This window comes from Photinus pyralis, unplaced genomic scaffold (assembly GCF_008802855.1).
Source record: "Photinus pyralis isolate 1611_PpyrPB1 unplaced genomic scaffold, Ppyr1.3 Ppyr1.4_LG4, whole genome shotgun sequence".
Classification (NCBI taxonomy): Eukaryota; Metazoa; Arthropoda; class Insecta; order Coleoptera; family Lampyridae; genus Photinus; species Photinus pyralis.
In genome coordinates this window covers 419,104-445,117 of record NW_022170511.1, presented here as the reverse complement: position 1 = coordinate 445,117, position 26,014 = coordinate 419,104, and the positions used below count along the sequence as shown (strand labels likewise).

Genomic DNA, 26,014 nt, shown 5'->3' with positions numbered 1-26,014 from the left:
GCGTTTTATGGCTTTTTCAATATTTTTGAAAATTACAGAACAAAAAGTCCTGATGGTAATGTCAAAAGCAATGGTTTAAAAATGTTCAATATTTTTCCGATGATCTAGTGTAGCTACACTGAAACTGAAAATCAATCCTTGGAATTTGGAAACCAATGGTTGAACTTTTTACATTATTATTTCTCATTTCCATCTATCATTTTGTGAACATGTATTTCATTGGGATTAATTGGAATAACGAACAAATCAATGAAAATACTAGTTGAATGTGGCACATTTACTGTTCTAAATGCGGATCTTCCACCACGACAACTGGTGCAGTCACGTTTTGAGGCATTTTCTGGTAGTTGCTTAAAACTAAATTACTATTAGATTGGAGGTTGGAATGAGCTTTCAAATGATGTATGTACTACTAACACTCCTCGCACCATGGCCTTATATACAAGTTTGACTTTCTCGAACAGTTTTTTTTGTAAAATTTGATTTGTCGATTTTTAGTGTTCGTAACAAGAACGGGAAAGTAGCATCAGTAAAAGCTTGCGTAATCGAATTTAAAAACACTACATAACTGTTCTGTTCCTAATTAGGCACGTGTGACTGTTGAATGCCCCCCCTAATTCTTACCATTACCGTAATTTACTATGAAGGCCTTTAATTGGTGGTTTATACACTTGCATTTCCAACAAATTTAGCGGCGATGCTAAATTCAGGCCAATCTTGCTCTATACATTTTCAACTTTTGTGGCGCTGCTGATCCGCGCACTTGCTCGTAAATTACATCGATTTCGTGCGATTAGATTTGAAAGATCAGATAAACTTCCGCATTAACCAAATGATACCGAATGACAATAAATTTAGTGGGTACCTAATTGCCGATAAATTCAATTTATTAGTAGATAGTTGATGTTTGTAACCTTTTTATTTCTACTGCAACATGGCGTTCACAATATTACCATTAAAAAACAGAACAGACAATAAAGACTCGATTTTATTTGTCGATATAAATTAAAACACCACGATCGTGAGCATTCCGCGTTAATCACAGAAAATTATTACAGTTGGCTTAACGATAAAGTTTTTTTTTAGTTGCAATCAAGTTATAAATTAGTTTTATGTTGAACATTTCACGTCAAGTGCAGGGCGAGCTATAATTTTCTAGAAAAATGCGATTTAGCTTTTAGGAGAAACTTTTCCCTAATTAATGCGGTTATCAATGTTTACAATTACGTCGCGCAACGTTGGGAATGCACTAGAGGGATTATAAAATTGAGGCGGACAGCGGACAGTGGATTTGCGATCTAATTATAAAGTTACCCCGACAGTTCCATCCCTAAAGCTTTAAGCTTTAATGGAGTACATGACGTAAGGCATTTTTGCACTTCTAAAGCCTTTGAGCAAAGGATAATTTTGTATTAGATACTTCGCGTTGGAAAGGGGCACTTGAATTCGCATTTGAGTTAGCTAGAGATAATCGCGTAATTCATTTAACTGATGTGAGATACGTGTACGGTGGCAAATCTATTCGGTGTTAAGCTAATTACGAGTTGTCGCTCATTAACTTAACTTTACTCGAGTGTTAATTATGTTATGCGAGATGAGTGGGTTACCCCTTCACATTGTATCGGTGTTGTATCAGTATGTGTCATACTCATTTATCATTATTTTGTCTTACCGTTAGTTAAACAGAGGCGCTGCTGAGTATCTCCGTGGTACGCGACGTCGTTACGAACCCCTTCTGTGCAGCTGTTACATGAAGTTGCGCTACTAGAAGATGTCATACCGCCCGTTCTACCGTGCCGGCCTCTACCACTTCGGTTTATCGTATTTGCAATACCCTTTTTGTTACTCGAATATATAACTTCACCTGGAATTGCGGACTGTACTTGGACAACTTGCATAAATAAAGCTGATATACGTACCATTATTCCCACGCAAGCGGTCTTGAGGGGTTGCATAGTGCATTCGTCGCGTGTTCGTATTTTCTAAGGGAAACGGTGATGCTTGTCTATGATGGGGAAGTGGTGACCTAGGCGACACTAATGTAGGTGGAGGTGTGGGAAAGGGGGTGGTTGGATTATCCGTTGTCATTGCATCCTCCGTATCATCCGAACGATAAGACCGATCGACACCTGAAAGGAATTTAAAAATTAGAACTTTATGCAAACTACATTTGCACTATTAGCTCTTTTGCTCTTGTTGTCAAACTTCTTGCTCTGCACTCCTCTATTGTGACCAATGAGTATATCCTCGAGCTATGTTAACAGTCTCACAGCGACACACCGACAAGCACTTGAAGTACCAGTTCAGACTAACACTCTCAAAAAAGCATCAAAATAAAATTATCGAAAAACTACAGTGTAACGACAGGTACAGGGTAAAAACGAAGGTACTGAATTAGCACTTAATTCCCTTTGGAGCTCTTAAATTTTGCTCATGTTTGTTGAGCGGGGAGGAGCAACAACATGTTTAAATGAATCCATTAAATCAGCATGTGATTATATACTCAAACCCTTCGTACGAGTAAATGGTGCAAGAGGGCAAGACGACGAGGCATTAAGTTGGCATACATCATGCCAATATTACTTATGTGCAAAGGCAAACGGTCACTAAACCATCACCTGCCCAACTAGCTCAATTAAACACAAGTACTAACATAACTTTTTATACCAATTGATTATAATTTTTCTAGAATACCTCCAGCAGCCGCTAGTCGGAAAAATGCAATGGAACTTTAATTTTATTAATTTGAGCAAGCTCAGAAACCTTGATTAATATCGCAATTCAGATTTCAGTTCCGACACATTTTTAGTTATATCGAATGTTGATGCACAGGGGCGGCAATCAGTGCGTTTGGGTTCCGATATAACCACTTCCGTAACATGCCTAATTTAAATACCTGGCATAACCAACAGAGAAATTGGCATGAATACTTTTATCAAGGTCTTATTTTGAGCTCGATTAAACATAAATGTAATAATTTACAGATGAAACAAATTTATTCGGCATAAATCAATCAATAATAAATCTGAATAAATAATAGCGCTCAGGGCCCGCAGACAAATACCACGCACAAGCGATCGATTGAACATATTAATTTAAAAAAATCTTAATTACCTTAAAATGCTAATCCTTCAAATCGGGTTATCACTACTATTCTCTTTAAACAGACGCACAAACACAAAACACCTAAACCGTATCTATCTACGAGTACACGTAATTCATCTTAAAATAAATTAAACAAAATATACAAAACGATTATTTAAACAAAATCAACATCGAATCAATCTGATACAAAACACAATGACCGCAGATTCAAATAACATGGCCGACATTGTGTGGATTCAACATTACTGTAGAGTGTTATAGATACTGAAAGTTTTATTGGTTTTAAAGCCGAATCTCTAAAATTATTTTTTTTACAGTTTGCCAGATTAAAAGCATTAATTAGGTACTAATTGTAATAACAACAACCGGGAAAGTGTGAGTGAATAGGCACAGGCTTTAGTTCGTACTAATTCTGCTATTGGTCGATTGCTACTTTAAAATAAATCAGAGTTTCCATTATGATCTGTAGACTAGCTTGACGTTACATATAAATATTTCAGATAGCAGTTGTGTAGTCAGAGGTCAGAGGGCGAAGGTAACAAAATTTTATTTCGAGTTTGACATGCTAAAATAACCAGAAAAAGAAATAATAAGAGTGAAGTGGTATACCAAAATGAGTAGGAGAGAGATTAAGAAATGTACGTGACATATTTGCGACATCTCGGAGGAGTAAATTTAATTTTTCGTTTTTGTGTTGATTAAAGTTTCATTTATTTTAACTTTTGCACGTTTGTTAACGTTTAATTTGGAGATTACAACAAAATAAGTGTTAAATTCAAATTGGAATAAAATTGGTTAATGTAAGTGACCTAAAATCTGTAACGCACTGATCTGGTTAATTAAAAACGACGCATAAATAAATTGTACGTATATGTCTATATACTGGGTATCACAGAACGTCATAACTGCGATCCGTTCTCCGATTATTATTACTCCCGCCCTCAAAACTTAAGGTGGAAGCGTGTTGAAGATTATTATTTCATAAATTGGCGAAGGGAAAATACGAATTAGTATTAGCTAATTTGAGATTATAAGTAATTTTTGACGTAATTACATTTTCTAAAATTGTTACATAGTGAAGCAAAGGAGCAACGGGCACAATTTCTCGGAAGAGCATTGAAGCATCATCCCCTATGAAATTACCTGATTAAATTTTCATATTCAATCTTGAGTTGTTTACCCTCGGGAAGCAGTCGCGAGCGTATTTTGAAACCTTAATTGTACCATGAAGCCTACAGGTATCTCTACTTTCTCTTATAGCAATATCCAACAAGAATCGACCAATCGCGTTGGAAGTATATTTATAACTGCAATAATACCGACTTTTCTCATAAGGTTGCTTTAATATTGTTGAACGTATCTTCCATTCTAGTGGATTAAGCAAAGATGTGTTTCATATGGCACACATTAAGCCTACCAATATGTGGCGTCGTATTTGGATTACACCTCTGTATCTGTTTATAAATAATCCGCCCGTCGGCGCATCCCGAATTAAAATTCCCCGGAAGTTGGGGAAAACAAAACGCACTTACTGCTTAACGGTTCTAATGTCAAGATCACTTCACACGCAATTTATTAGAAAACTTTCCGAGCCTCTCCGGTTTTTTAATGAAAACAAATTAAATCTCATAAATAATTTGTTTTTCTATTTATATTTGAGTACTCGTTAATTGAATTTACATTAGCCGCTTTCTTTCCTGCAAAAATTATTTATTAAAGCCACTTTTCATTCGGTGAGGCTATTTAATTACTAAAGAAACGTGTATGAATAAATCTAATTGAATGTATTTTGGCGTGAGGTGGTAAAATTTTACTTCGGCATGCATGGTACACCGCGTTATTCCTTATTCAGGAGCCGCCGCTATCCGAGAGTTAGATTAGATTTAACAAGATTTGGTCCACATCCAACTTACAGAAGACGCGTAAAAGCTCAAGTTTTAGAGAACACTTCCAAGAGCATCGTAACGTACGTGTGCGGTATTCGTATCGTTGTATCGTGAAACGTGAGAACCGCGGATCTTTAATTGTTAGGGAAGCCGTCGTGTCTTTGATTACGAAATTCCGCCAAAGTTATGCTTCCAGAAATTTGTGTTATCCAAAATTCTCCTCATTAATTATAAGAAAAGTGTACTCAAAACTTATAATGCGGCTTAGATGAGGTTTACTGCTTCGATTGCCTTGGGCTACAGATAAATACACAGGAATTCATCTCCTCTAACGTATTATACTTGCGGAATTATGTTGAAAAAACAGAGTAAGTTCTTCCGGCCATTTATTTTGCGAATTTAAGGCGCTCGTAAAATTTTTGGATAGGTAAGGAAATTAATGCGAACTGAGAGCTTTTATATTATTTGTTGAGCCTGAGATTTAGTGACTCTTTATAGCAGGTTGTTGCTTTATAAAGATTACTGTTTCGGAATAAAAACGGAAAAATAACGCGTCTTCCAGTTGTTCATTTAAAGTAAGGGCAGAGCGAAGGAGGGGGGGGTTGGATGCTCACGTTTAAAATACAAATAGCGAAAGCACACATACTCCAAGGCGTCGCGGTGGCATGCCGCAGGTGCTTGGTCGTCATTCACCTTTGACTTTACCCATAGAACGTTTTATTACGTTGGCTCAGAATCCGACGTTTAATTTTCTTTTGGTCTCTTGTGGCTTGTGAGTTTCGCCATGAATGGAAATTGCCCCCTACTTTGCTTGGTTATTGTTTTCGTAGTAGCTGAACTGACGAGATTACGCACCTTTTTCGATCCATACGTCAGGCGATAAAATTATAGCGCGGTTATTAATTTTAATCCCGAAGAACCTTCTTCACTTTTACTGCTACGTAAATGCCGAAGTGTACGGATATGAAAAAAATAATATATATACAAGACACTAATCCCTTAAGTATAACACGCTTTTAGTGTACGCCACTGCCGTTCCTCTAATCATAAAGAACAGTTACGCAGCCTTTTACTACTATGAGGCTGGGCGGTTTACTCCAAAATTTTATGGGATTTCGTGGCCGTTTCTGTTACATTTATTATGAGTTATTGCCTTATAGACTACTATATATGCTATTGGGCATCTTGGCGAGAGTAGTGCTTTGGAAAATACCGATAAATGTTTAAACTTGGTTTTACTATTGCCAATAAATGGTTATTGTCCCCTTCTAGAGGTCACAATAACGCATTTTGCAAGAACTTTATTGATTGCGAATATATTACCCTATAGTGAGGGCATTGTGCAACAGTGGCACAACGTAGAAAAAATCATTTTGCAGTTTTTGATAGGTATATACGCCATGCATCCTTTATTATTCTTTCTTGTGCGATATTGTGCTAAATCCGGTATGATACTAAACATTTTCTCTAATTAGTTCTTTTACTAGAAACTGCATAGGAAATTATATGCATTTTCTTGTCCAGTGCCTTGCATGCGCTGAATTCTGTTTAACACCACTCCAGTTCTTGCATATTACATAAAATTTGTTCTTTGTGTGAAAATATCTCGGCGGTTGGCCTGGGTCATACTTTGACAGTTGGCTAGTGGTAGGTATTTCGGCAGTTTGGCCCGGGTTCAGGGTCAAATTTTGACAGTTGGTCGGGGTGTGAAATCATATTTCGGCAGTTAGCCGACTGATTTTCATGTGTAGAGAACACATTTTTTGGAAAAAATTACCAAGTTTCCTTTTCTGTTAATGCTACTTGCTACATCTGTACACAATGACCTTAAATGTGACAAACTTATTAATTATATTAATTATATGATTTATTATTAATTATAGTATAGACAAGAGCAACTTTATCACATCTAAAAGCTCGGGTACATTGGAGGCGAATGTAGATGCACTGGTAAAAAAGGTGCATTTTTGAAACAGTTAGTTTGTCGAAAAAAATAATGAAACGATACCCGCTATATAAATTACGCAATATTGTTTTTAGAATCTAGAAGATAAGAGTCATCGAAAAAAAGGTGGATCCGGAACATAAATATATAAGTAATGTAGTTTTTTGCGCGATCGGTCATTTCTGACTATTTACCATGGGTGTTTCCATGACAGTACGTAGAATTTACCAGTTACTATGATTACGACGACGCCAAAATTACTTACCGATCTAAAATCAGAACAGCAAAAATACTTACCGACGCCTTTTTAAAAATCAACAGTCTTACATTACATTTAATCTTTAATTATTGTTAGGTAAATTAAACGTACAATTTGTGCTGTTTTCCCTATAGCAAGACGCTCATAAAGTCATAAAGGAAGTGCAAAGCTAGTAAACTACATCAGACACATGCACATTTTTATGAAATTATTAATTTCAATTTTGACATTTAAACTGGTTGCCTAGTGATGTACACCATACCACTTCGATCATTTCGATTTATTCTGCTCGTTAATTTCTTAGTGCATATTTATATTGGTTGCATAATTTTAATTTCGATCGCGCAAAAAATGTTATAAGCACGTCGAACGTTAAGGGTTACCGTTCTCAGACAATAATTGGAGTCGTCGCTTCGCTCCTCCTCCAAACAATTGTCTTCGAACGGTAAAAATCCCTTACCGTTCTCCATACTTAATATACTATAATTTTTTTCACCAAAAGATAGAGAAAATTTACTTATCCTAATAGGTTTCTATGTCCCTGTGACACGACAGACATATAACTTATAATCGACCTCGGGTCCTGTAGGAGGAGTCCACGCTTACCTAATTTTTGTTTATCCACTTTATTGCCTCTTTAAAAAAAACAATCGGAAATAAGAAAATTATTATTTCCATCCAATTTTGCACCCCACGCCGACTACCGAAAATATGAGACTTGCAATGTAACTACCAAAATAACCCCGGGACACCTGTCCAAACACCCGGACCACCTGCCAAAGCATCCCGGGCCATCTGCCGAAATATGATATCTCACGCCGGGCCAACTTCCGAAATATGATCTCGCGCCCTAGGTGAACTGTAGAAATATGATCTTGCATCCCGGGCCAACTGCCGAAATAAGATTCGGCATCCCGGGTCAACTGTCAAAATATGATCTCGCACCCCGAAGAAACTGCCAAAATATGATCTGGCTGTCGAAATTAGGAGGTAGGCCATGTCCCCAGAATTTTCCCACGGTCAAATGCCGAAATAGCTTCTGCGGAAAGTTAAAGAAATATCAGTGATAGAGCATTTTGTTCAGATTTCAAAAATGTATTTTTTTAATATTGTTAAAATATCTTTTTTTTCGCTTGGCAAACTTTGTTGTTGGGTAGAATTAATAGCGCCATTTCTTATTGAAAAATAGTGGTATTTACGTTTTTGACAAAAAAAAATGCTCTATCAAATGACACAAAAAGTAAAAATACCTTCCATAAGAAAAAACAAAGTTGATGATGGATTATACGGGTCACAAGAGAGGGGCAATAAATAAATTTGCGCGTAGGATTTACATAATTTATTCTGAATATAATAAGCAAAAATAAATAAAAAGTGCGATTGGACATCGAAAATATTTGCTTTTACAAAAGTTCTAGCGATTTGATTGAAAGCTTTCAGGGGCGAAAATTAAAGCTGGAATATTTGTTTTCCCTGAGTGAGATATTTTCCCGCGATTAATACTTAGCAAAGAGGAGAAAAAATCCTGGAACAGTTTTAAGGCAATGGTCCATGGTTTCCCGTTCAGTGTTTCCTGGGAAACCATAGAGCTGAATATTATGACGAGCTGACAGGATTTGGATTTGCATCATCGGGTATAGAATTCATAGGATTTTCCTTATAGCAGACGCCGAATGTTGGAGATTGTACAAAACCATAAATGGAACTTTGATTTGTTTTGAGCTGCTGGACAGGTGTACTGAGGGTGGTGTAGTGACCGCATACCACTGCACACAGGAATAAAAAGATCTCTAAAACCTTCCTAAAATTTCTAGATTAAATATGAGGCTCCCAGAGACTCTTAAAGGCCTTTAAACATCAATACAATTTTAAAGGATTCATTATATCTCTTAGATACAAGCCTCTTAGGAATTTGAAGGAAAAGCCCCTTTAAAAACAAACCGAGTTTCAAGTTCAGTTGAACTTGTATTTTTTGAGCCGAGTTTAGAGCCGAGCTGGACATCCATAATTTCGAGTCGAGTCGTGTTTTCAAAAAGTTCGGGTCGGCTCGGCTCGATAATGTCATCATATTTACGAACACCCTGTATAATGTATATTCTATAATCATCAAGTAAGCTAACAGCTAGTATTTCTTGGCTTTCTGCGGAAATGTTCTCTTTTAATGAAGGCAAGAAGAAAACTTTCCTCAAATGCACGAAACTACAAAGGTGTCTTACCGTACTCATTCATTAAAATATGTAGGTACAATATTGCACTCCTTTCTAGAACTTAAAAGTTACTTAGAACGACTACTGGAAAAACCGTGTAATATTACTTTCGCTTGTTTGAAAGTAATTCAAGTGCCCTCAATGCAACCGTATTCCTGGGTTGTCTGATGAAAGCGTTTGCAATAAATGAGGCTTTTTGAACGCACGCAAGTTTTAAAGAATGAACACCTAAACTCGCCCCCAATAATATGTCCAGCGCGAGGGTATCCATGGAGATCAGTTCTGGTTGCGCGGCGACCGGAGACAGAAATGCTTGTTGCTCGTTTTTTCACTGATGGAATGGGAATAAGCGTCAGATTGACAGAACGCGCTGTTTGGATTTGTGAAAGAGTATCCTAGTGCACCGTTGATATATTGTTTTCCTCTCGGATGACGATGTGGGGGCGATCGCGCGTTCTGTTATGAAATGAACGAGCTGGGGGTCGAATGTCTTTCTAGGTACGGCCCATCGGGAACACTTTAGTAATTGGAAGTATACCGAACCGGAATAAAATATATAAGAAACTTCACCGCCTGTCTGATCACTGAACATGTGATTCCAAACTCGATATATAAGCATGCTTCAAGGAGGAGTAAAGCGGAAGCGAAACTTGATGTGGCCTTAATGCGGTTACTCTACCTCGTTTGGTATTGATATCTTAGAGCTGCCATATCCAATCAGCGTGGTTGCGATTAAACATCGTCTTTGATAAATTGCTTATCGAAGCTCGGCACCACCGTCTTTCATACATGAACTGTAGAAGAACTAATGACTGAGAGGAATTACTAAAGTGACATGAAATGAATCTCGAATAACATTCTTACAATGCCTCGAAGCTCATCAATAACAACCGACACATCGATTTTGGATTATAATAATATATAATTCGATAATCTATATTCCACGTTACATGCTGATATGGTAATAATATCAAAATGACATTATGGGCAGACGTGCCTCGACTGCGAGCGAATATAAGATGAGTAATCTTTGTTGCGGTAACGTCAGACTCATGCAGAGAAGGATAAAGAACCCGCTGGGGGGTTGTGTGTCCGCCGCGGGCGCGTGAGTGATACAAGCCGGGATATATCGGCCTATCCATTCTCCGTACAAAAGTAACTTCGTGCATATAAATCAACGTCATTTCGGAGACGAGTAGATCATCAAAAGTGTAACGTTTCGCATTTCAATTAAACTTACTCTCCTTTTTTTAGACGGTAGATAATGTAAGCTCGACAACTAATCCACAACTCGAGGTAAAGTATAAAGCTTATCCGCGACTATGTCTAACATAATGCCCACATCCCTTGGATCAACGGACGACAAGCTCTAAAATCCACGTCCTGCAAGCTCTTTGCGTTAAGATACCAATTACCGTTTCCTTTTCGCACTATTTTTGCATCTGATGCGAAGTTTCTTTTTCAACCAGGATTTGATCTTTAACAAATTAAAACTACCTTGAAACACTGTATAATCACACTCATAAAACTTAAACAACAACAAAAACTGACAGTTACACGTCGAGTAATTGGATGCGTTCTCCATAAACATGATGGCAGGAGTAATTCCGGTACTTGTTTATACAAGGGCGATTCGATTAATGACTGAACTTTTTTTATGCCACCCCTCTAAGTTACTAAAGTTTCTACAAGTTTATTTATTTATTTAGGTGGTAGCCCCCGCCAAGATCTTATTGACAGAGGAGACGCGATTGGCGGGTGAGCGGGACGTCGGAAACGGGGACCGATAAAGGGAATGTGGGGCCAGTCTCACATTTCCATATGCCTGTAAATTTGTCTATAAAATACACTTATTCCTTACTCTCTGCCATGAAATTGGCTTCCTTCTGCCCTGTGCATCAAATTGCAATGCAACAATCGTACAAGCGAAGGAATAAGAAGTATGAAGAAACAAAGCTTCTTGTAATATCCATTGACGTTTTGCCATTTTCTAACCAAATTCGTACATTAGTAACGATATTACATAGCTTATGTTCCAATACACCTAGACGTGTGTTCCCCCATTGTATCTAATGTGAACAAAATCTATCAATTTATCATCCTCGCATTAATTATGTACCTACGCACAACCGTGTAGACAGTTGTGTGGACAGACAATACTGGCAGATGGACACGTATAGTAGTTTAAAAAAATCTGCAATATCTAAAGCATATGCCCCCGTGCCCTTTAAAAATGTCCATGCGTTACAGCATTTTTGGGGTTACATTGCTGTTAAACTTGCTGTTAAATTAAATCAAAAAATACCTTCAACTATACTTGTGTCCACTTTTAGGGTCTGTTTTTCTATGTTTTCAAGAAGTAAATTCAAACGCTTGTGATTCTTTAAATAGATTATTTTATTAATTTTACAAAAGTTACCGATATAGGAAATTTTGTACGTGCACCAATATTCGAGAACATAAAGCGCGTTAAGATAAGGGCGAGTGTTCAAGCAAATAGAAAAGTTACAGTGTTCCCGGTTCTAGAAACTAGAACTTCATCGTGTAGGTAATGAAAACTAATGGACCTCGGAATTAAGTTCAACTGAAAATACAGTGCGCATAAGCTACTTTCTTACTACGCACGTGAATATTTGCTGATCATTGCATTATTAGATTAAAGTGCTACCATTTAAAGAAATTATTAAGTACTACGAAGGCACTGGGTTAAATTACAGAACGGTTCATTGCGTTATATTTTGGAGTGGCAAATTACGCTAAAAGACCAGTTCATTGATCAAAGTTGTGGACCTAATTTATTTATACGAGGTGCTAATAACATTGTAAATAAAACGAGAGGTCGATCTACAGGAACCAATTTGTGTATTGTAACGTCCCGTTATTTTGTTGAATGTGCTCTTCATTTGGGTTATTGAGTGAGTGCACTCTTAGTAGTTAATACCATTCATTGGGAGTTGAGAAAATGTCACTTTTGCTTTTGTCGTTGAAATGACAGTTTCTTTTTTTGCGAAAGATGCTGATATTTGAAGTGGAAAATTTCAGAATCATCAAGCTAAAATTGTCTAAATTATTTATCTAAGCGTATTTATGTGATGGGCATGGGTTGTATCCTTTCGAGGTACATTTATTTTTATAGGATTCCTTATTTGTTAACATATTTCTTTTTAGGTTATACCATATGTTTTATTTTAATTACCTATCTTTCTCTTACCTATATCGCCTATATTTATTAATGGGTTACGTATGTTTCAATTCATTGGATTTGGGTTTGATTGAAAAAGATACGTTTTGTGCAATTTCGATAAATACCAAAGGAGCATTCGACTTAGCGTACCAATCATATATTTATAGTATATTCACCGCAGTTAGCTTAGTGACCAAGCCGCTCGTTTACAAACTAAATGTCATTGTATAACTAAAGAAATGGATCATGGATATTCGCAAAGGGACATAAAACTTCCACCAATATTTAAAATTAATCATAAACCAATATTAAAGGTCGCAATGGAACCAGCAATTTTATACGCAGCTAAAGGTTGTGCATCAAAGTGAACTAAATTACAACAAAAGAGGACGATTTTGAAGAACATATTTGGAACATAGAAGAAACAAAAAGAATTAATGTCAAACCACATAATATCCAAAGTACAGTTTTTAATAAATAATATTAAAAATGAAACTCGGAGCGCGTGGCGCGTCCAAACGAAATTTAATGTTTAATATCACCCACAAATTCATATAAGATTTGTAAACCACAAGTTATGATGTAACTCCGCTAACAACTTACATTAATCCGAGTAAAGTCTTTCCCCGTGTTTCCCTTTATTTGAGTTGATTATAAACGGCGATATTTATAACGTAATGACACCTATCGGAAACATTTATGGTACATTAATTTTATCATCAACAATTATCATTAATTTGGATTAGTAATCTACTTGAGCGTTAAATGATCTATAATACGGAGAAGATATATAAATTAACGTAAATTAAAGATTTATGGATATGGCTTGCTAACTGAATTTAATTATGCCCTACACCAACCATAAATCAAATACAAGAGATACACTCAAATATTTTCGACCAAAATGAATGATGTATACAATGTTATTAATTACAGCCTTACTATACCTAAGGTAGGTGGCGGGTGGGCAATTACATAATTGTTACTGTATTTCCAAAGTCAGGTTTCAGTACATTAGCGCATGTTTCTCCTATTTTCAAAAGAAGTTTTCGTTAATTACATAGTCCTGAATTGCGCGCGTTTTGTGACCCTTGCTAACGCTATCTCGTAATTTGAAATCCTTTTGTGCAATTTAGCTTGTACGCTGATGGATCCAGCCAATTAAGGGCGGAACATTAATCTTGTTAGGGTTTGTTCAAAAGTTATGATTCCAATAACCGATTTTACACAAACTTTGAAAACCAATAACAGAAGTTGCGAAATACATGACACCGACCGAAAACTGGAAAGTGTGTTACTGTGTTTCGGAGATCTGGAAAATCGTAAATAAGTAAACAACTTGGGAAATTACAATTCATATTTTTACACCTACATCAATTCTAATAAAATAATAATCACGTATTTTTCTCATTTCTTTTTATTTGTACTACTGGCGTTTTTTTAAGCCACACTTCTAATTGCATACCGTTAGTATGTTGTAAATTATGTAAAATCCCTCAATGTAATTGACTTATTAACTTTATAAATGAAATTCATTGCATAAATCAAGGAACTAGCGCCAATTTTATTTCTTCCTAGTTCTATTGTAGATTGTGTAAACCTAAACAGTCGTAGGATTGAGAGTATACAGAGCGGTCCATATGTAACGAAATTATGTCACTAGTTCTAACGTGCCCTAACCATACGCACGCTCATAGAACTTGTTGCGTCTCCAAAATAGAATTCTTATCTTTGTTATTCCTTTGGAACTACTTCAAAGAAATTATCCTTAGTACGCACTGTATATAATTATTTTTTTAAAAACAGAAAACAAAATTCTGCGTCGATCAAAGAATGAACAAACAAAATCTGTCCAGAAAAATTATGAAAAGCGATCAATAAACACCCATTTTTTCAAACTTATCTAAAAAATTGAGTTAACCTTTTTTTTAATGCGTTGTGGCTCCTAAAGGAACGATAAAATTCACTACCCCCTTCCTAAAGATTGTAAGACATCCGAGTTCAAAAAGTACCAAGAATTTAAAATTGAAACAATTTTTGAAATTTTTTGGAAATTATTGAATGAGCCGGAATTAACAAGACTCATCCAAATTGCTTGAATGGCTTTCCCAACACCACCCTTTCACTGCAACGGATGCCCTCATGCCACTAAGCAACGGCATTTGTGTGTAAAGGTCAGTCCGCCTTACCTAATAACTGGTAAGGGGAAGTGTATTTCATTTTCATATAAGTTGTAAGGTGCTGCGTCATGAAAACAGCAACCTCAAACTTGTAAAGTCCCTATAAGAACATTGTTTTGGGTGTAATGCTTGCCAAAACCACCGATGTTGTTCAAGTTACTAATGATTTTGGACCTTTTAGACCTTCTACATTATTTCAAGTTATTTCTATAAATTGTAAGGTACTTGTCTTTAAAAAATACACCAAAACTTCTATTCCCAAATGACATCGTTTGTGGTTGCGTTACCACCATAATAATTTCATTTCCGAAACTAACACGCTTCAACTACAGTATTTTTAGTTAATTTTCATATCCAATTTAATGAGCTTGATGGTTTGATAAATAAACCCCGAAATTTAAATCATCTCTAAAACCGTCGTTTTATATGTTACACTTACCCAAACCACGTCTTTACGCAATGGGCTAATGAATTTGAATTTTCTACAGCATTTCTAATGTGATTTACAACATCCCTAGGGGCGTCATTTGGGGATCAAAAAAGCACCTCCTTGGGTAGGAATCTAAAGAAGTTTGTGAATACGTTGATATATTGAATTAATTTTTGGACCGATTAAATGCCTCTAATAAGGACCTGGATTTAACATGAAAACAGAGAGACAGAATGAAATTTCTAGTCACTCTTTTCGTACAGTTTTTAGGCAGTTTTTAGGCATGAGGTGACACAATAATCTTGAGTTGCGTGTTTTGATTTCAAGACATTTCATTTTGCGAAGGTATTTGGTTCACTCCTATCAAATTAATTCAAAATTAGTAAACTCTGCGACCATTACTATTAAAGCTAATAAAAAGGAAAGTGTTGTTTTTGATAAGAATGAAATTATCAACAGACTTTTAAACACCTGTTTAAAATTCCGACGCCGCCGACGCAATGGACTACACATGTGTTTCCAATTTTAGACTTAGACAGATAAGATTATTGTAATTGTCGTGTATAAATTTTTGATTTGGAGAATGATTGAATGAAACTAAGGGCACTTACATGTGTGTCGTGTGGGTAAATTTCCATACACAATATTATGTCACACTTCACCTATTGCTCAACTCCAAACTCATTTTGCATTGTATGCCCAATGTTTAAATGTAAAAATCCAAATTACTTACTGCATTTTACGCGGTACCTATTCTGTGCTTGTCAAAATTAACCTTTGGCTTTCTTGCTTTCGGTACCAGGCATTCTCCTTCGAACCATTTGAAATTTTTGGAGACCATTCCGCACAATATGCACTGCACTTCGCGTCAACACGATCGAATGATTTGATCATGAGTTATATTTTTGATATGGAGGGGCGGTAACGTAAGTAGGTAGAGATTATTCACCTATGCGCTTATCTGCACATGCGGTCACTTTTACCTTTCAATAATAAAATTGTTTTGCGGTACCGAATGAAGTCGTTCCTGATTAAATATCGCATGTGAACTACAATTGTTCTAAATTAATTTTCATTCTCACATGGAAAAAGTCAAAATCTGACTTTCCTTGTCTACCTTCCAAATGCATTTTGGCACTGAAATACCTTTCTTTGGCTCGTTCAAAAATAAACTTTAGCTTCTAATTGTTTTACTCAATATTGCCACGCAGTATTTTAAATATAACAATCCCAAATATTGTTATTAATTTATAATACCTGTGAGAAGGTGCGTGACGAAGCGTAGGTTTTTCTATATGAAAGCGGCGGTATTAGTAAAGTATTGGAACGGAGTGTCAAAAACAAGTACGGGCAAGAATTTAAGAAGATTTCGAAAGGATTTCTGAGGATTTATAAGGAATTTTATCCGATTTCAGGGATTTCCGTGGATCTCCAGGAATTGACGGGGAGCTTAAGGGATTTCTTTGATCGCTTGTAAAAATTTTTCTATTGGACGCATTTTGTTTGTTCATCTTTTGATAGACGCAAAATATGTGTTTTCTTTAATTTACTAAAGAAGTGTTATTCATAAACTATGGACCGTTTTCGAGTTTTAAGCGAAAAACTGAAAAAAGTCCGAACATTTTGAGATTTTAGTGGGCTGCCAAAAGTTGTGCCGGGAAAGAATTGGTGTGCACTCTTCAAATACATGTTATTTGGACCCAAATGGAACATTCAAAGAATCGGCCCTTCTGACTGCCCCGCATACTGGACTAAAGTGATTATAAATTGATTCTAAATTCCTATGCACAATATTAAACACCTTCTTTATTAAAACGCGCAAGACGCTTGCTTGCACAGAGCGAGTCAATTAGACCTTTTGGCTTGTCTTAGGTGCTTCAACAACTCTTAAATACGAACAAAACAAACAAAATAATTTGTTGGTAAAGAAAGTTCCAAAATTAACATAATTTCCAAATATCGTCAAAAAATAACTATCCCCTACACTAAATCAGAAAGCCTTACTACAGAATGGTATCCAGAGTCAAAAGAAGTCGTCTAGAACATTAAACAAAATTCAATCCCTTCTAAATCAGTCTTTGCAAAGCAAACCCTTGATTCAGGCCGTTCCAATAACCGTTTTCAACTTAAAAAAATGTAACAATAAAGGTCTCAAACTTGATTTATTAGAAATACGTGAAATTTATAAACATTCTTCAGCTCTTGCGTAATGAAGCGCCGAAAAAAAACCTGTCCCTTTTCACATTATTGTTGCTTCACGTTACACGTACGTCTTCGGTATACGTAAGACCTTACATTTCGCTATTTTTATTCATTTTTGTTTTATTGTGTTCCCTCTACCTTGGGTGCGAATTCCGGGTTCTGTATATGAACAATTGTCCACGTATACAATAATGCGTTTCTCTCTATAAGCTCCCTGCCATTTTGAGATTTGCGATGTAGACGAGGATTTGGTGGATTTAAAGGCACTCCCATTAAACCTATGGATCTCCGCCGTCTTTAGTACCTTTCATTTGCCTTCATTACTTGTGTAGTTTTTCTGGATTTTTTCTTGCATTTAACTTTACTTAGCCCCACCCTGTATATTCTCATAACCTCACTTTAGTAATAGCATCCATTATCGGACTGCGTTTTTGTTTTAAATTTCAGTTTAGTCCGTTATTTTTTAAATTTCCTTGTAAATAAGATAGAGTTAAGTTTCCAGAAAAGGCTTCTTGCTAATTCAATAGAACCTTTCTTTGTGCATACATAACAATTTTGCAAAAGTTTGGCGAACAGACATCATTTCGATTCCTATAGACTGAGTTATATTTGTGTAATAGTTCAAGCTATATATAACATTTCTTTGACAAAAAAACTTAGTTCCCGATCCAAACCTGGTTTTTTATGTAGATAAAGTAAAGTCGCGTTGAAAGGGGTAGAGTTTGTGGCAAAACTATAAATTTTAGGGGAAAATGTTTGAAGTAAAATTAGAAAATAAAAAAATCCACACTTTTTTCATACAACCTCAAATTTTCCGAGAAAAAAACGAAAAAATTGTGTTTTTGTTTTCTATTTTTATTTTTGTGAAAACAGTCGCAGAGGTCTGTAAATTGAAGGGGACATAGCTTGTTATATGACAAAAAAGAAGACAAAGCACGGCTTATTCAATGCCGTAAATTTAAATAATCAAGAATAAAAAATATCATTCCGATTGAAAAATTTCGAAACAATCGTCAAGAACTTCCTAACTTCCCCTACAGCTTTTGCTTCAAACATTTTCACCTAAAATCACTATTTTTGCCAAAAATTACAAAATACCACTTTCCAACCCTTTCAACCCCCGGGATTTTGCGCGCGGAAAATTTCCCCTGCACGAAAAACCCGGATTGTATCGGGAACTAATTTTTTTTAATATATTATTTTACAGGCGAAAGACAAAGACATTTTGTTACTTTATTTACACTAATTTACATTTGTCATACTACAAGCTATTCTTATTTGTACGCCAATTTAATGCGTGGTACAGTGTAGAATTGTGCTTATTTTCATTCTGACAAACCTATACAAAACCCCGCATCATTAAAAAAAACGAGAAAAACAAGATTTTATCAAAGTAAATTATACGAGATGCAGCGGTATTTCGCTTATACAATTTTTGTCGCAATTAAAAATGGTGCAGTAACATTTCGGGTTGATAATTGAAGTGAGGGAAGAGCAGCAAATAACTTTCTAGATAAAATCAAAATTCCGAGAGCGTAAAATTCTGTAGGGGAATTAAAAAGCTCACAATATTGCAGGAAAGGTCAATATAATGGCATTATCATTACCTTGCACGCATAATATCACATTAAAATGGCAATCACAATTCCTGCCTATATTGAAGTCACCCTCTCGAGCTCGATACTGTTATATTAATAATATTAAATTTCGTAGACGGTGTATAAGGTAGCGGTACGGTAATTTGTGCGACAGAAAAAGTTGTCAATATTATCCCTGACGTCACGCGCCCTAAAATCAATATAATGAAGGCATAATCGCGTACCTACCTTTAATATAGGTTAATGATGACGCCGATGTTAGAGCCATTTTTTGGAAATTTAATCTAATTAAGGTTATCTAAAGGTGAGAGTGAAGGAAATGGGACGACAAAAAGCATGTTTCAGCATAAATCGCTGAAAGCCCTTTACATGTATGAAACACGAGTTCAAATAAGAAAGCGGTTACTGAATTGTGTAAGAGGATAGTAGACTGAGAGTGTCTAGTGATGGATGGGGTTCCGGTGTCGACACCCCGGCCACGGTCCACGTACCCACGTGTCACGTTCCCGATTTGTGTTAGGAAAAACCACATCTCTGATCGAACTACTCTCCAGGGGATCCTGTGTTGGATGTTATTACAGTTGTTTTGTTTCTCGGGAATTACAACCTATCGATTTATTTCTGATGATGTTTCACTTATTTATATCGAAAACCCGGAAAACAATGACACTAATCGTACTTTATTGCATTAATGGCCGCCATTGAAAAAAAAACTTGTTAAAGCCCTTTCGCGGCATTTTGTGATTGATAGACAACTCTTCCACAGTAATAAAACCAATAACTTTGTCCATGCCTCAATTTCATTCCTTTTAGGTCAACCCCCTTTTCAATCACTCACCCTCTTAATGTGAGTTTAAGTTTTAGCTCCCGATTCGAATTCTTACTTTAATTATCTATATAGCTTTATCTAATGGCATTCTATTAAGCCTATAAACAATAATTACGGTTTTAATTGCGCTTTGATTATATGGCAGTAGAACCCATTACTGTTTCAAGTTGAGTGCTTTGGATATATTTGTTTTAACTCCACGAAATGTAATCTGATTTACATCGAAGGAAGTTTAGCAAAGCGAGAAGTTTAGTCGATTTGATTCAATACGTAATTTACTTAGACAAAAAAAATGATTAACTTAAAGGGCAGGCAACGTGAAAAATACCCCTTCTACTACGTATTTACGGTTGTATAACGAGAACGGCGGAATCCCATTACTACAAAGTGACAGCCCTTGTTAAGCTCGTATCGAGGCTCACACGTGGAGGCAATTTACCATGCAATTATTACAACCCAACTGATAATTGGCATTCAAAGCGCAAGCGGTATGCTCAGCTACGAATGCAAATAGGAAATCAAATTCACCGTCCATTCAATGTATGACGTCTGGGTCTGCAATTTAGTTCAGTTGTTGTCTAATGATACCACTTGTTGCTAGATTCTTGATTAGCTTCCAACAAAATGTAGAAGCACGAATAACGTTAGGGTTTCGTTGAAGAGAAATCCATTAACCTAATATTTTACTTCCTTTCACTACTACAGTAGAAAACACCTTTCTTGTTTTTTGAAGGTTTTGCTGAAAAATGTATAAAATGAGTAGAAAATCCTTATTACTATCAATTTGCTCTGTTGGAACAATTTCACTTGCCTCCAGTCTTATGTAAGTAAAAGCAATTTACTCGTCTCATCTTTGCCGATATCTATCTAACTATTTAACTATATGTACATTGTACACCACTTACATAAAACTACTTACTCTTTGGTGAAATTCAATCATTAACAGTTTCTATCCAGTCCTGAAACTAAATTACTGAAAGATTGGCCAACGTTTTATTTTTAAGCTCATTTCCATTAAACTTCTACCATACGCACAGTTTGCCCCCAATGCAAATCTTTTAGAAAGAAGTATAAATTGTCCACAACTCATGTGCAGATGAAGCACATTTTTTTCAACCGAAATAGCTTTTGTTTTGACATCACCAATTGATATATTTCTTGCAGACGTCTCAATCGCCCTTTGTGAGTACCCTCTTCGGACAATCCATTCTTGAGATATAAGGGAATATAACTATAACTAATATAACTAATCTTATGTGTAAATAAAGATATCCGGATTGAAAATATTCCACACACCGGACAAACCACATTTTTGGCGTCAGCTGCTCGGGAGGCCTCTTCAGTTACAAGGAGTCTCTTGTCTCTTGTACCTTATGATGTAATTTTCGCGTTTTAAATTCACATGTGATTTTTACAAGTACCTTCACTCTTTGTAATTTAGTCATGTCAATATGATACGTGACGTGATTTTTAATTTTTTATCATTTTGTGCGTGTGAAACAGGTGTGTGGTGTGTGGAACGCATTTCGGTCATTGGGCGAAATCGGTGTTTGATCCTAGCACCTAGCACATATGTATACTAAAAGAATATTTTCCATATACAGGGTGTAGAAACGGTTTACGCACCACAGGGATTTCAATGCTAATTTCTTTATATCGAAATATTTTCTCCCTTAATTAATTTAGAGTAACGTTGTAAATATATATATAGGTTTCTTGTAGCTTCAAAAATTCTGCGTTACCTCATGTCAATCCGGGAAACCGTAAAAAATAAATAAATTAGAATTTAGTATTTGCGTAAAAATCGAATATTTGTTTCAATAGTTTCACGGCAAGAGTGCAGATTTTTGCTAAAATCCGTATGGTGCGTAAACCATGTCTACACCCTTGATCCACGATCGTCTTACCATGAATACATTTAGATGTAGGGTATACATATCACAATAAAGAAATGGTTATGTGTATGCGTTACACATAAATCGAATGTACAAGATGAATGGACATGATGTATACAATTTTATACCTATACATACATGGAATTACACAGAATCCATTATAAAAATGTTACTTTTGCACTTAAAGCTGTATTACTCTTCGACAACGTAGACACAGTAGAGAAGTTTATTTCCTTTTAAACTAATTGTACAAAATTTGGAAAATTCAAACGTTTTCTTTTTAATTCAGAGTAAATATCATAAAAAGAGTTTATTTGAGTAATGTCAGAAATGCAGATCTCACCAAAAATCTCAAGCACACATCCCTCTTATTTTAGACTACCCTGTAAATTTTCCCTTTAGGTTGACAGATCAAATAACCGCATAAGAAGCCTATTACTCGGTTTCAAAACGATGATTCACATGATTAAAAATATTAGAATGGTAAAAATCCGTCCTTTTTTTATTATTAACGATTAACGATCTCTTCATATCATTATCGTTATTAGTCATTGCTTTTGAAATCGAGCGTTAGTGACAGATTCTAAATAAGTAAAAAAACATGTCATAATTTCTGATCAATATCATCCTACAAAACTGTTCAGGCATTAATCTACTCCTTACAAATTTCATTATTTACCTTGGGTTTCGATTTAGCTAGAAGTGGGGCCGAGGATGCACAAAGGTAATAACTACTTCAGGTGAATCACGTAACCATAGAAACAAATCCGAGATTAAAGCCGAGTAAGAGCTACCCTTACTCAGTGTATCAACCCAATCGGTAGGTACTTTCCAGTTGGATGGTTAAAATAATATTATTCAATACCCAAGTCATTATTAACCTACAATGAAAATATTGCAAGGTTTGTGCTTGAGAGTAAAACGTGGACTTGCCAGTTAGTATGTTTAATGCTGGTAGGTATTTGATTTAATAGCGAGAGTTTCAAGCCTGGATCGTTTCGTATCTATGAAATTAAAGTAATATTTATCCCGTTCCCGTAATTGAACTGTTCCTCGATTCACTTCTCTGCAAAATTACTAAATATAGGTACAGCGTATCTCACAACAAAATGATTACCTTATTTACGCGCAACTTAGACTCTTATCTAAATTGTACCCAAATTCCGGTTATCGGGAAGTTGACTTACATTTCTTTAATTTGAATAGATTGTTCGCTAAATAAAATTATTCCATATGCAGTTGCTTTCATAATTGCTCTAAATAATTGTCTAATTAACTTGTGCCAGCTTCTCAGAAATTGAAATCAAAATTCTCAGTTCCGAAAATATGAAAAACTTTTCACTAGTAAACTAGAACCTATCATACAGTCCATATACGCACAGTTGTTTGGTGGACGAAATAGTAAGTCGTATCAATGTTATCGACTTTATCCCTAATTTTTTATTCTACCGCTAGAGTTCACGCACAGTAAACTTTTCTTTAAAAAGTTGTCCCCTTATCTTTGCAGAACACTTGCGTGCATGTCAAAAGTTGAAAAATATACAGAGCGTTTCATTAGAAAAGGTATCATTAACGTCATAAAACTCTGCATATGTAAACTTATTCCACAAATTAATTTCACACGTGCAGTATAATTGACCTTGGCAACTTCAATTTACCACTGGAAATATTTTTCTTTAAGAAAATTGAAGATCAGATTAAATCTAGATCTAGTAAGCCAAGAAATTAGTTGAATGTGTCAGAACGATTGGGGTGGAAATTTCTTCGGGGAATCTTCTCATCGCATGAATGACACCGAAAACAAAATACTGCATCAAACTACATATATCAATAATCCCTCCCCTTTGACATTCACCGTAAATGACAGAAGCACAATTATTGCGGGTAGGTAATTCGGGTAGTTGGCGTTTTAATGGAACCACCGTGAATAATTTATTTTAAATTTTAATGTAATTAATAATTCAATATTGTGTGCGTGTTTAACCATATCATACCTTTAGTTGGTTTAATTTCTTAAGTAAAGCGGAAGTTATAACTCCGGTGCAGCTGAGAAAAGCACACTGTCTGGCGTCGTAATTTTGAGTGGTATGCAGACAATCGTTCTATAGAGTAAAATATCAAAAATGGAGACGTACATAAAAAAAAAAAAAAATCGTTCTATACTTGAACAGATTCCCATCAAAATTTTGCAGAAATGATACCCGTTTTGAACGTCAGTGAATATTTTAATTAAATCAACAGTAAATTACAAGTAGTAATTGTCCAGATAATTAAATATGCACTACCCATCGAACCGTCGCTTGTTCATGTGAGCATAAACACAATTATATATATTACCATATTGTATAAATAATCAGTAACAAATTAGAATGGCGTACCAATACAACTGATTTTTTTTAAATCTACACGACATTTTAGTGGAGCGAATAAATTAAATAGCTTCCAAAACCGCATGTTAAATGGAACTTCATTATTCAATATTAAATTTACCTCACTCAAAATTAAAAACAAGTTCCACATTTACAATTACAAATGTAAATTTTATTGGAGTGTTGTGTTCACTGTAATGGACGAAAATGTATCTGAAAGTTTGAGGATTACGCGTATTATTCCCAAAGAGACTTTCAGTTGTCAGTAATTTTTCATCAAGTGTTCACTCGCACGATATAATGGCCTTCATTTCCAAATCATTTGCATTCTGAATCTAATTTTAACATTCATTTAGGCATTTTACAATTCATTTGCCCCTAAAATTTGGAGTGAACATAATTAAGCGTTATTAGCTAAAGGCACTTGTATACCTTACCCTAAAATATTCAAATTACGGACTTACTTGAATATTCCTGTTGTGCTTGCGCAAGCAAAGAAGCAAATACATGACTATCTACTGTGGGACGTGGTGGTATTTCTTCTTCGCTGGAGCTATAACCTCTTTCGTTTCTCCATTCTAAACTACGCTGCCTTCGCATTCCAGTATTCCCTAAGGCCCCTTTTAAACTACGTCTTCCTAACGTCCCGCTGCCCTTGTCCATCACCAACCCATCTATAACAAGAGAGTAAAAGTTGCAATAAATATTGTACTTACGCTTGCGGCAGTTGCAAGCTGCGAAAAAATAATTAGGACTAAAATACTCGTAGAATACGTGTCATTGTCCTAATCCTCTGGATTTATATGTAACATTAGATCGTCTATTATTGATCATTTCTGCCATTTAGAGGCTCTCACCCCGTGTAAACACAGAAAAGCATACACGGGCAACCCTTTCAGCGGTCAGTAATCACGCTGTGATCTCATGACTGCCATGACTCAGCCCTTGTCAAATGAAACCTCAAAATCACTGCCCGTTAGCAAAAACACAAACATCAAGGAAACGTTCACATTATCGAAACTACCATAAAGTTCCTTTGTTATCGTATACGCGCTGGAACAACAATGATACTATACGTGCGTTTGTTGGGTTGAGTAATTGAAAAATTCGCAACGTGCATAAATACGGCAATGGTCAGATAAAATTGAGCAGTAAAAAAGCCCACCCGCATAAAGCTGAAATGTTCGTTTCCGTAGAAAAATATGCGATGGTGCTTTAGAGTAAACAACATTTTTGGTCGTCATAAATTTTGTTTTCATTTGAAAGCCCTTAATTGTAATGTAGATAACAATGTGCTTCAGAATTAATCAATTATATCTAATCTTGGCGTTTTTCTACTAATTGTAGACATTAACATATATCATTTCATCACGATATATGGAGGTAAGTCATTTAGCTGTAATTGCCAGTTGGGGGTTGAGTCACGTATTGAAATAATGAAAACCGCCATGGGAAAACTCTATAAAACTAAGCTTAACTACTCGTTAACTGTTGAGTTTCTTCCACAATACTTTGAGGGTGTTTATTTGTGCAAATTGTTTACTAGTTTTGCATGATTGCAAAATTCTTTTTAATGCCTTTTATACGAACGAGTGTTATAAAGTAGGGGCACAAGAAATGAACACACAAACAAGTGAAACATGAAAATACGAGGTATCCGTTTACTACAACAACGATGAATTACATTGCGAAAGCACGAAAAACCTGCTCGACTTTGGTCCACAATCACTCTTTATGCCATTTTGATTCACCAAATATTTTAACAAAACCTTTCTCAATGTGGAAAGGTCAAGTTTCACTTCTAAGATGTCATCCTATACCAATTTAAAAGGGGTTTGTTCGCAAACATTATCAAACTGGCACTGTTTTTTGGGGAAAAATGTAGGGGAATCTAATTATTATTTGTTGCTAATTTGTGCCACGTT

At 35.6% G+C, this 26,014-nt stretch overlaps 1 protein-coding gene across 3 annotated transcripts in view; it reads right to left on the bottom strand.

Moving 5' to 3' along the window:
• Nucleotides 1-26,014, bottom strand: part of LOC116169900 (teneurin-a) — a 310,461-nt gene that overhangs the window by 201,137 nt on the left and 83,310 nt on the right. For 2 of the 3 annotated variants that reach the window (XM_031486097.1, XM_031486099.1), the window contains exons 3-5: nt 24,554-24,763; nt 1,920-2,129; nt 1,673-1,864 (exon numbers count right to left, since the gene is read on the bottom strand). In XM_031486097.1, the coding sequence (XP_031341957.1) occupies nt 1,673-1,864; nt 1,920-2,129; nt 24,554-24,752 (601 nt within the window). In that variant the 5' untranslated portion in view covers nt 24,753-24,763. Of the gene's footprint in view, nt 1-1,672; nt 1,865-1,919; nt 2,130-15,929; nt 16,040-24,553; nt 24,764-26,014 lie in introns of those variants that run through there. The other variant, XM_031486100.1, reaches the window with a different exon arrangement.